The 12,867-nt window shown below is 45.2% G+C and overlaps 1 protein-coding gene across 3 annotated transcripts in view; it reads right to left on the minus strand.

Annotated features, from left to right (window-relative positions):
- Positions 1-12,867, minus strand: part of CYTH4 (cytohesin 4) — a 249,374-nt gene that overhangs the window by 53,449 nt on the left and 183,058 nt on the right. For all 3 annotated transcript variants that reach the window (XR_015309467.1, XM_086963093.1, XM_086963086.1), the window contains 2 exons: positions 9,496-9,562; positions 1,312-1,430 (listed from right to left, as the gene is read on the minus strand). Coding sequence is in view for 2 of the 3 variants with exons in the window: in XM_086963093.1 (XP_086819219.1) it covers positions 1,312-1,430; positions 9,496-9,562 (186 nt within the window). In the remaining variant the exon portion in view is untranslated. The remainder of the gene's footprint in view (positions 1-1,311; positions 1,431-9,495; positions 9,563-12,867) is intronic.

Consider the following 12,867-nt stretch of genomic DNA (forward strand, 5'->3'; position numbering starts at 1 on the left):
TAAGTGTATTAGGTTGATCAATAGACTGATATAACCATATGCATTATATCTAAATGTTTAATAACAATTGTTTGCTTTCCACTGATTTAGAATACTGTGATGTGCATCCATTATGTTTCTTGAGTTAACTTAGCTTGATATTAGGCCTTAACTGAAAATGTTTGCTTTAGCACTGCCAGTATGCTGTTTTCTCTCCTCTGCAGGAGTAATATCATGCTTCTTGTTAGCTAGAGAAAGGCTTACTGCTATGTATTACATTGCTGATAGTGAGACCTGAGACAGAAAATTTGCCAACGAACGTGGAACAATTATGTGCTAAAAAACCTCGTGCTTACTGTGTACCAGGAGGATACAACAGATGTGTATCTAATTGTGTGGACATGGGAACTAAGGGGGGGGGGGTGTTAACTCCCCTCCAATTGCGGTTATGGGTTTGCCTCAAGTCGTGGGAATGGGATACGAATGTTCTTGAAACTATCAGGTGTACTTTTAATTGGTGTTTCATAGTTAGTTAGGCAGACCTCATCCTAACTTTGAGAGGGGCAGCTCTTTCTCTGCTGGGTTTTCCTGAGTGTAAAGTTTCATGCTAAGTACTCTTTTTTTCATCCAAATTCTTCTGAAGACCAAAAACATTGCTGACACCTTTCATGTGTCCCGCTTAGAGATCCCCTTTAGAGTTTCTCCGTCCTAACATATGTGTAGACTAGAAAGGGAAAGTTTCTCAGTGGAACACCTGGTTGCCTCACTTTGTTCCTCTGCATTGTGGCTGTTACTATTTTGTAGCTCATTTTCTTCAAAGGTAACTTACTGAAACATTTTGGTCTCCAGAGTTTATTGTTATATATGTTTAATCTGTCCCTGCTTTGAATATATACTGGTTGGATTAATGTTTTGAGATGCCTGATTATTGGTTTTCACTGAAGAGCTGCATTTGTTTCAGAGAGATAGGAAGGCATTTCTGATGTTAGCTTCCTTTAAAAAAGTACTTGATAAATCTGTAAACTGAAGCTTTCTGTCCCCTAACTTTATTACCCAGAACTGGAACAGCTTATCTATGTGACTTAGAGATCTTTGCCCCTATAAATAAAATCAGGACTAGACCAGCCATTTCCTCGTTACCTGATGCATTTCTTAGTGACTCGGAGTTCTGTACTCTCCTACTTACACTGAAAATACTCAACTAGCTGGTCGTGGGTGAACTAAAGCTCTCTGCTGTCCCATCTTTTAATTCCAGAACAGGATGAGCTTGTCCTTGTAGCCTGTGGCTCTGTGCTTTAGCGAGTTTTAAGGACTCTCTTTGGGTATACTCACCTTTCCCCCAGGTAGTCGCCAATGGCTGTCTTGTTCAAACCTTCGCCCTTATATAAGAAGCCTGCAACGTCTGTGGCATTGTTGGTCAACTGGTTCCTCTCAATTAAAAACACAATCCCCTGTTGAAAAACATAAACCACATAGATTGGTCTGGGTTGAGACAAGGATCACACAGGCTGATGCTACATCAAGAAAATGGTACCATAGTGATGTCAGCCCACTACAAGTATACTACCAGTGCACCCACCAAGTGTCCAGGAGTTACAAGATAAATCCCAGAAGGAGACTTACTAGATCAATTGTATCCCATTACCAAAAGAAACCCTACATGAAAACCTGTCAAGTGTAATTCAGGATGATCCCCACAAATCCTTACCAGACCCAAGGGGCTCATGCCAAGACAAAGTGTAGGGCTGCTTTAGAAGCTCTTTGTTGCACACCAGATCTGTGGAAGGGACCCCACAACAAACATGTTCAAGCACCAATACCAAAGCACAACCTTCAAGCCTGTGGCATCCTTTTGGGAATATGGAGACTGTTAGGTATAACTCCTCATTTCAGTTATGTCAAAATAAACCTTTACATTGGCATAGGTGCAAACTGGGATGCTGTCGATAATAAGGGAAGACATATGGTCTGCTCTGAGAGTAATATATTAATTTTATACAGGACATTGAATGGGAGATATTGTAGGTGCTGATGCTAGGGAGAGATGTGTTGCTAATGGCCTAGTTAATTCTGAACATAGAAGCAGCACATCTACCACTTTAGGTATCCGAGTCAAAGCTTTGCCATCTGTTTTGCACCCTTGGCACAGTGCTATTGCCCATGGTTCCAAGAGATGGTCCACTGACTTGTTAAAAGTCAGTAGAATTAGTTAAACGATCATAGACTCTTGCTCCACCAACTTCTTTGGTGGACTGATCTCTGGCCTCTCATTTTATCTATTGATCTTTTGCTCTGATGCAAGCAGTATGTACAAGAAAGCCCCAATTTGAAGTTGTGGTCCATCTTGAGCTGAAGCTTAGCAGTGGTCTATAGTGGGGGTTTAGGCCTTTAGAGAACTGTCAAATGTTGGCATTCTCTGTTTGCAGAAAATGTGCTCTCCTTAGCCAGTGCATAAAGGAGGAAATTCTACTTTTTAGGTTTCGACCTGGCTGTAGCACCTGCGAAGCAGGTGCTCCGCCCAGGGAAAAATCTTATGATCCTACACTATGGGGCTTAGTCCCGCCTCTGTCTTCCATTGGCTAGCTCCATAAATGGAGGCTAGCCATTGGAAGAGATTGGCTGTCAATCACGCTTTCCCGGTGAAAACGCGATTCGGGGGTGTTTCTGACTCTTTTTTTAAGTCCCGCCCCTTGTTGCCGTGTGTCCCGGGCCGCGCTGTGATTGGCTGCTGGCCCGGGACACCCCCGTGACGTCATTCCCCAGGCCGCGCTGTGATTGCTGCCGGCCCGGACACCCCCGTGACGTCATTCCCCGGGCCGCGCTGTGATTGGCTGCCGGCCCAGGACCTGACTTATTGAAGACTGACTCCTTACGACAGCTCAACGTCCTGTTTTTATAGAGTGGAGAGTTTGGGGAATAGTACACTTATGGCATGCTTATAACCGATTGACTAAGATTTGCCAATGAGTACTTCTGTTTCCTTACGGTGAACGGGGCGGGGCAGTACCGGTCTATTGCAAAAAGGAAATACATTCTGCTCGACTTTGTCTGCACCCGTTTACCAGGTATGGACGTTCGAAGCCGTCCGCCCATTCAAGATAGAGGTGGCGGCCATATTTATATGGTATGCTCTGATGTGCATGATACGAAATGCAATACATCAAGCAAGTTTTTTAGAAAACCGTCTGGGAAAAGTATGCCGCCAAGTTATTTCCTTCAAAGGTTATTTTTAGTACGAAATTAAAAATATTTCACGTTTTGGCATTTGTTTTATATGCCAACTATTTTAACCTTAATTGAAATGCTTTATTTATCTAATATTTTAACACTATTTCTAACGGTTAAGGGCGGAGAACGGAAAAAAACGGTATTTCTTAACACCTCTTTCAGCTTGTGAGCGATCAGTTTCCACTGCACGGATCTACACAGACTTGGTAGTCCTATTTTTATTTCTACTGTCATGCCGCCTTGCTCCATCCCCAGCCATCGTAGAAGATATGTTAACAAGATCAGGGTCTGTGTAAGCAGCTGGAATCAAGACGCACGATCACTTTGAGGTAAGGACTCTGGAAGGGATGTGCCCTAAACAAGGAGAGATTCCTAGTTTGGTAGTTTTGGTTGCAAACTGCAGCGGGTTGGATAGACAATGGAACAGAGGAAGGATTTCCTTGCTGCGGCAGGCAGTCATTGAATTGGAGCAAGTGCAACGTGTGAGGCGTCACTAGCTTGGGACACCAAAATGGATAGAATGCTTATGAAGCAGAGGTTATATGAATTAACCGTGTGTATATGCCACGAATGAGGTAGAATTTCAGCGGTCTGAAGTTCGTATTCCCATACATGCCAACATTTTAGAAGACGAAAGGGGGCGATTTAAATAAAGTAATTGGGCGAATGTATTTCTCCCATTAACTTCTATGGAGGCCTGAATCTGGTATATTGGCACGTACGCTGCTGCAGGTTAGGATATCAAAAATGCAAATATGTTTTATTCCTTACCTGTCAGGAGCACGGCGAAAACGCTATGGCAGGCCGAGAGCTTGACAGCTATGTTGTACTCTGGTAAGGTGACTAGATTTTCAGATCCCAATAAAACCAGGACAGCCATTGCCATAGAAAAAGGACAAAATTTTTGCTCTTCGTAACATTTAGTCCGATTTCTATGTCAATGGCTATATAAATATATATATATATATATATATATATATATATATATATATATATATATATATATATATATATATATATATATATATATATATATGTATATATATATATATCCAACAAAGTGTAGCCTTTACCATCTCCGTTCTGGCGAATGAAAAACGACCTCCAATGTGAAATGCGGCATATGATTTTATTTCAGTAGAGCCACCAGATCTATATATATATATAATTTTTTATGCATATTTATAGAGCGCAAACTCGACCCAAAGGTATTGAAGCGCTTTACATGAGCACCGTATTTACATTACACATTCAGGCACGAGGAGATTAAGTGATTTGCCCAGAAACCCTGGATGTGGACGCAACCTCGAAGCTTGAACCCTGGTTTCCAGCGCTAGAGTCGGCAATTTAAGCCGATGGACCACATTCTCTCCTATATATGTGTTTGTGTTCAGGATAGCCATATGGAACACACCACAGCAAGGCCAAACAAGGCTTTGATTTTCACGCTACATAGGTGTGTGAACACACCTCAGTAGCATAAAAATGAAAGACTTCCTTGGCCATGCTGGGGTGTGTTGCAGGGGGACATTTATGTTGATGGGCTCTACAGTGGTTGATTATGCCCCCCCCCGCCCAATAAATCCTGCTACGTTGACTGTTTAAGTCAGGCAGAACAGTAGGAGACTCTTTCAATTAAAACTCTGTCGCTGGTGTCACCTGAGGGCCGTGTGAATGTGAGCTTTGACAGCACAGTGGTAAATATGCGTGCACACCCGACCATCTCTCAAAACCTGTACATTTATTCATTTTTAGGTCTCCTGGCATTGGATCGCGCAAAAGCGCTGTCTCGCCAGAGACCTATTGTGAGCGACTCTGCTTCCCAGGAGAGGGGACAGGAGCTGGCCGCCCGCTCGGAATTGAGCGGGCCATTCGCACGTGAACGCGCACGCTGTGCCCAGCTCCTGTCTCATCTCCTGGAAAGCTGTACCACACAGCCACACCTCCTCCTTACGCATGTGCACACACACGAGCACACCTACACACACGCACACACGGATACAGAGACACCCGCCCCCCCCCCCCCCCCCATCCCCCCCCCTGCCGCCGCCGCTTCACACGTTCGTTTTTATAGCGCGAACTCGACCCAGGGTATCGAAGCACTTTAACATTAGCAGCAACCAATTGCATTACAGACGGGACAGGGACATGTTTCATTTTAGGCGCAGAGAGATTTAAGTGATTTGCCCAGAATCACAGGTAGCCTGAGCCTCCCGCCAAGACTAAACCCCCAGCTTCTAAGTCTGCCGCTGTAGCCATTACAACACATCTTCTATCTGCTCTTCGTTAATTACGGTTGCACAAGAAGCCTTTGAAACGGAGGGGGTTCTCTAATGGGCGACAGGAAGCCGCCTTCGTGCTGACCAGGAGGAAGCACTCGGTCGGTCTCGTGACTACTGTCACAGCGGCTTCCCTCTGGCGGCGAAGACCGGCCGCTGTGTGGCTGCCTGGCCTCTGTCTCGCATCTGTCAGTAGGGTGGGTTCTCACATTTGCAGGTGTGGCTTGGTTCCCTGAGCGCTGCCCCTCGGAGCCTGCTGGGAGTGGTGTGTACGTGGTTAACTTTGGCTCAGACGGCCGCTTCGGCTCACGAGTTTCCCAGTCAGTCAGCAGTTGTAACGCAAGGCCTGCGCTTCTGCTCTTGTATCGCGGCTCCTCTCCTCAGGGGCGGAGGCCGAGCAGCGCTGACTGCCTCCAGGTGCTGGGCGGCCCCGGCGCAGCCGTCCCCCGCAGCCGGATACAGGCTCAGGCCGGAGGGTAATTATCAGCTGCGGCGCCGAGCCCGGGCCCCGTGATTTGAACATGGGGACGCTGAAGAGGCTGCGGAAGCTCTGCGAGGACTTGCGAGGACTTGCAGCACCCAGACAGGGTGGCGCGCTTCCAGCGGCTCTGTGGGGTAGGAGAAGCCGTGGAGAAGCACTCCGGGGCGGAAGAAATAGTAGCAAATGGACGGGAGCACCAGGAGCTGCGGCACAGGCCACCCAAGGACCGGGTTTGGGGTAAAGGACAGCGCAGGAACTCTCTAACCGGGGAGGAAGGCCAGCCTTTTGAGATCGGTAACCGGGCGCTGTACTACTTGTTCACCCTGGGCACAGAGATGGGCAACAAGCTCTTCTGTATCTCATTTTCCCCTTCTGGATCTGGAACGTGGGCCGGCGGCTGATCATCGTCTGGGTGTGGGTGATGTACCTGGGCCAGTGCACCAAAGACTTAGCGCGGCGCCCCTGACCCTCCTCGCTGCCCGTGTTGAAGCTTGAGGTTTTTTACAACTCCGAGTACAGCATGCCCTCCACGCACGCCATGTCCGGCACCGCTATCACACTCTCTGTGCTGCTGCTATCCTACGGCCGTTGGCAGGTGAGTGCCCATGGTGTTGTGTCCGTTTCACCTTTGGGGTGGCAGTTTTGCACCTTAGTTTGAGGGCCAGAGTGACTGGTGCACATAAAGAGGGTTGTTGTCAAAGGTGTCACTTGTTAAAGGATGTGGGGGGTTATTCTAATGGGGCAGGGGTGGGGTGCTATCTTCCATCTATCCAATTTCCCCGTAGGTTGGAGAGGTGCATGGGATGGGTGTCCTCCGATTGCTGCTTGTTCTGCTGGTATTAATTATTAAAAAAAATTAAAAGCCATTGTTATTTGTAATATCAATACATCTAAGTCACGTAAATACAACACAAATTGCAATAGAAATGCTATAGGTGTCACATTTGCGAAAGTTAAAACTATTGGCATTGTCATACACAATACCAATAACTCAAACTTTAATGCTGCGAGACCTATTGCATTGTAAATGCTTGTCTTTTCTATCTTTCTTTCTTTTGTTACGTGCTTTTTCTTCCTTTGTTTCGCCCTTATCCACTTTTCCTCGCACACATGTTTAACTTGCTTTGCAAATGTTAGCATTTCTCGGTCTCTAATCAGGTTTGTTTACTTTGCCACCCCACTTACCCCCACCCGGAAGCACTGCCATTGTTTCTTCTTTCTTGCTGTATTATTCATCAGCTCTTGTGTGGTGTGTGTGTGGGCCTCATGTGTGTGTGGGGGGCTCTTGTGTGTGTGTGGGGCTCTTGTGTGGGTGTGTGTGTGCAAATGCAATACGTCTCGCATTTGCGACAGAGTAAGCTATTGGCATTGTAAATGACAATGCCATTTATTTATCTGTTTTCAAAACCAACACATAAATAAAAAGTTTGTCATTTACAATGCCAATAGCTCTAACTTTTCCGAAGGCGAAACCATTGCATTGTAAATGCTTGTTTATACCTGCAAGTAAATCTGCAAAAGATTGGCCTCAGGTGGACTTTGAATATGGTTTGCAGAGGACATAAAAAGTAAAATATTGAAATCTTATTACGATACTGCAGATTTTCATGACTTAAAAATCTGTTTATTTAAGGCCAAAGGCCCTATTTAAGGTTTGGCGCATGGTGCAGCATCCCGCGATATTTAAAGATCCCTGCCTGCTGGAGATCCCTGTGCATCCACAGGAGCTGTCATCACTGCAGCTCCTCTGAAGGAGCTGAAGCTTTGCTGAGCAGCTACTTTTTTTCATGCTGCGGCCCCTCAGCAGCGTTTTTTTTCAATGAAAAAACTTCCAAAGTGGGAGGGAGGGCTGCTTTACATCTTTTGACTGACAGCCCAACATCTGACATGCTGTGGTTTAATGGCTTCCAACTGCAGAGCCAGCAGAGGCTCTGATGCCTGGAAACATGATGAGCCACCCAACTCATTATAGAGTGGCTGTGGACCGGGTAGTCCGCCACATTTAGAGAGGTGTGCCCCATCCTCCCGGTGGTAAATGCGGTCCTATGTTCTACTTAAATACCAAGATCATAAGGGAAAGTTTCGGAATGTCTTAAAGCTAGTGTCGTTCTCTTGTTACTGATTTGAGAACCACCCACATCTGTGTAATACGCTTTGCAATCATTAAAGGGGACTTGTATTCACCAAATTCAACGCAAACTCGAATATAAAGCCTCTAAGGTGAAAACATATAATTTCCAAACAGGCAGTGTATAATTATGTACATCAACCTCATTTGTGCGTCTATACAAATGAGGTTGATGTACATAATTATACACTTACAACCTCTCACTGCACCCCTTTTAATGATACCAGCCGGGGGCTTAATAAAAGTCTATTTTTCACCCCACGAGCCAGGTATTTTTTAACCTTCACTTAACCCACCACTCACGTACATTCACTACCCCACACACATCCACACATAGTCCAATAATAGTGCTCCCACGTAGTCATCGGTCGCAGCACGCCGCATCCCATAGAGGGGTGCGAAGACCCCGATGATGAAGCATGACACCAAGGGCCTGTTGGTGTGTGAGGGGTATTTAAACAACACTGAGTGCTCCCCTCCACAGTAGGGATCACCACCACCATCTACGTGGATTCCACTTTCTTTATGATTCAGAAAAGGGGGAAGCTTGTTTCCTTCCCAGTATAAGAATTGGCTTGGTAGTCTGGTCTGCCCTGTTCCCATGATGCACTGGGCCAGGGACAGACTAATTTGCATGTAGCCAGGTTCTGAGCTGGGATGGTGAAGTGAGCTAAAAAATGGTGATGGATCAAGCCCTGATCTTTGGACTGGATAAGTGTGGTCTGCTTAATTCAGACACTCTGTTCATCACCACCCCCTTTTCTGAATCATTTTGTCCACCATAAGCGTGGAAGGGTATACTCAGATGTGAGTCCCTTGCTCATTGCACCATCAGGATTCAAGCAAGCCGGGCCGAAGAAGGCTGAAATGCCAGAAACCGGTCCCCGGAAGCTTGTTTCCTTCCCAGTATAAGAATTGGCTTGGTAGTCTGGTCTGCCCTGTTCCCATGATGCACTGGGCCAGGGACAGACTAATTTGCATGTAGCCAGGTTCTGAGCTGGGATGGTGAAGTGAGCTAAAAAACGGTGATGGATCAAGCCCTGATCTTTGGACTGGGTAAGAGTGGTCTGCTTAATTCAGACACTCTGTTCATCACCACCCCCTTTTCTGAATCACTTTGTTTAGGAAGCACCTTCATACAACCCATTGATACCAATGTTAAATGCTTCCTCTCATGCCTGCCCCCACTTGGCCCCACCCCCAAAACTCAGTGGTCATTTTCTTTATTATAAACCAGGTTTATTATTGTTTTATTTTTCGTGTTTAAGGCTGCTGGCGGGCGGGGTTGACGCTCCTCCTCCATAACGGAGGAGCCGCCACTGGGCTCAGCAGATGCTGCGGATTGACCTGATGGGACCATTCAGAGCATCCCCATCAACTCACCCCATGCCTAGAATTACCTTCTCAGGGTCCATGTTAAACTTCTTCCTACCGGCAGATAACTGCTTATCTCTCTGCTCCTTTTTGCTGTGGGCGAAAGAGGGAAGAATGAATTAGGAGAAAAGCAAAAAAATAAAAAATCATAATCCAGGAAAAAACGACCTGACAATACACCTCCTCCGTGAAGGTCATCAACTCTCCCTAGTCAAAGTCTGCCTCCCAAGGGGTGTCACGCATTTAGAGTGAGTAATAAATACAGTCTCAAAAGTGCAGTCTGAGAGGCAATATTAAAACTACAACCCTAACAAATAGTCAAAGCAGACCGGCCTGAAATAGAGTTATGAAAAACATAGCGCTCAAAAACATAGCTGTCAAATACAGAGTAGTCAAAATGGAGCAGAGAAAACAAGAGCAGTCAATAATCGAGCAATCAATAGCAAAGAGAGGCTAAAAACGAAGCTGTGAAAAAACAGAGAGGTAAAAAAGGGAACAGTCAAAATGCAGCTGCCATTATAGGAGCGCGTAGAAATGTGACAGGCAAAATAAGAGAAGTGCAAACTAGTGCAATCAAAAACCGAGTTCATGCAAAGACAGACAGATAAAAAACAAACTAAAAACAGAGCAGTCGCTAATAGAATTAGCAGTAACAGAGTGTTAAAAGAATCAGAGCAATCAAATGCAGAGAGAATCATAGATGTGTCACAAGCAGAGGAGTCAAACATTCATCAGACAGAAACATAGAGGTAAAAAACACATCAGTCAATATGAGAAATATTAAAAACAGTCAAAAATAGAGCTGTCAAAACGGTGAGCGGCCAAAAACTGAGCAATCAAAAACAGAATGGTCAAAATCCGAGAAGTCTGAACCAGAGATATCAAAACAAGAGTGGTTGAAAATAGATCGTCCACAAATAGACCTGTAAAAGCCGAGCATTAAAAAGCAGGAGTTAAAACAGCAGAAACAGATTGGTCCCAACCTATGGACCTCATTTACGGAAAATTGGCGTAGGGCAGTGCTGCAAGTCCTCTTGCTGTGATGCCCTACACCACTGTCAAAGGGCAGGAATGCACTGTATTTATTTATGTATTATGGTGCATTCCTCTCCTTTACCTCATCGCTGGCGCACAATTTTCTGCCTAGCGCCAAACGTAGGCAACCAATCACCATGGTGCAAGGGTTGTTGCGTTGCATGCAGGATTGTTTTTGTGCAGAAGGAGCACCTTCCAAAAACGATGGATTTAGGCCCAGATCTCTGTACTGGGGTGAATGTATGACATTGTTCTGCATTCTGTTCATCAACTGTGGTTTTTGCATTTGTCACCCCGAGTGGGATGGGTATGCTCAGACGTGAGTCCCATGCTCTCCACACCACTGGATTCAAGCAAGCCGTGCTGAAGACGGCTGGAATGCCAGAAACCGGTCCTCGGAAGCTTGTTTCCGGTCCAGGGAAGGCATGGCTTGGCAGTTCGGGCTGGACTGTTCCGATGAGGCACAGGGTCAGACTGATTTGCATATGGCCATGTCTGAACTGGGGTGGTGTGGAGTGCAAAAAAACGATGGATTTAGGCCCAGATCTCTGTACTGAATGTATGACATTGTTCTGCATTCTGTCCATCAACTGTGGTTTTTGCAGAAGGAGCACCTTCCTGCACAAAAACGATCCTGAGAGGACTTTTCCTCTTTTTATGTGTGCTGTAGAATGCAGCACTCATGAAAAGAGGAAAAAACAGGGAGAAATAAAAATATTTCTCCTTGTTACACTTGCTCTGGGGGGAGGTAAGGTTTTGGCAATACCCTAGGTTTACATGACTAAGTAAATCTGAGGCAGCGTCAAAATCCATGGGTGTTGCTGGAGAAAACCCACTGCAACGCCCATGGAACGCCTCCCTGGCACAGAGTAATGCAACACAGCAACTTGCGCTGCTTTGACTTTCTACAGATCTACGAGACCATGCCAAGCCATGTAAAGTGGCTTTGCATGGCCTCATAGATATGATTAGGAGGCTTGTGCCGCCGGAGCATCAAAAAAAGTGACGCTCCAGCAGTGCATGCCTCTCATCAATAAGCCACCAAGTTTCCACAAAAGAAGAGCAGTCTAAAACATAGCAGCCAAAAACAGAGTAGTCAATAACAGTGCGGTTGAAAAAGAGCAGTCAAAAACATAGGGCCAGATGTATCAAAGGGTTTTCCCCATTCTGTGTCTAAGGGAAAATGTGTTCGTACATAAGGCCTATAGTTATCAAAGGCAGTGGTGGCAAAGTCAGGGTGATTAAAATAGATCAGCCAAACACCCAGAGGTCAAAAACAGAGTTGTCAAAATCCTAGTGATGAAAACAGAACAGTCAGAAAAACTATAGGTCTTCCTTAGACATATTGGTCTCTCAACATGCAGGTCATAACACAATACCGCTCACCTCTAGAACAAGTAGTTCAACTACGAACTTGGACAAATGAGGAGAGATAGACAAAGTTTATAAGTCTCTCTATTACAGTCGACAGCATCAAACTACAGAAATGTTGCATCCATTACATCTACTGACACTACAACATATTCAAAACATGGTCACCCGTTTGGTGACAGACAAAAAAGAAGTAAATCGCAAGCCTAGTACACTGGGACCGAGCCATTGTCTGCCAATCTCTTAAGAAGTAAAGTTCAAAGCCCTGATCGCTGTACATGGCAGATGGCGAGATTTTTAGAAGCAAAATTTAGCAGTCATATTTCACATAGTGTCCACAGGTCTGAAAATGTGGCAGTAATATGGATTCCAGCTACCAATTATGTTAGGATGGGCAACAGGGCTTTCTACTTTGAGGCTACAAGGTTCTGGAACTGCCTACACTACTCTCCATACTCAGAAATGGCACATTTTCCTGTGATGCTGGCTTGGGTATTTTGGGGTTTTTGGGGGGAATATTAGTTTAAGTTTAGAACCAAAATACTCTTTTAATAGTGTGCTTTTCAAATATAGAATCTTTTAAATAGAACAAGGGAACCCAGGGCGCAGTAAGCTAAGGACCATGGGTAGAGACTTATTTTCAAAAGACAACGGTCCTTAGAAAGAAGGGAATTGCAGCAATAAATATAGACTCAATAGACCTATATTGTTAGAAATGTCCAGCCGGACAGTTTAATTTCTTAATAAAATTAGTATGAAACAAGGAAATGACGCACACAATGCGATGGAAGTAGGACACCAGCCGATGTCCAACCAACACACTCGAGGGACAGACAGACAGGGGGGAATATTCAGGCAACAACAGGTTATCAAATAATGGAAATTACAAAAATGATAATCCACATTGTACACATATGCACGCTCAAATGATATTTTAACTCTGCACTTAGTGTACTGATTGTCGACGACGTTTCGAACCACACATATTATCG

This window comes from Lissotriton vulgaris, chromosome 1_1 (assembly GCF_964263255.1).
Source record: "Lissotriton vulgaris chromosome 1_1, aLisVul1.2, whole genome shotgun sequence".
NCBI classification, from domain to species: Eukaryota; Metazoa; Chordata; class Amphibia; order Caudata; family Salamandridae; genus Lissotriton; species Lissotriton vulgaris.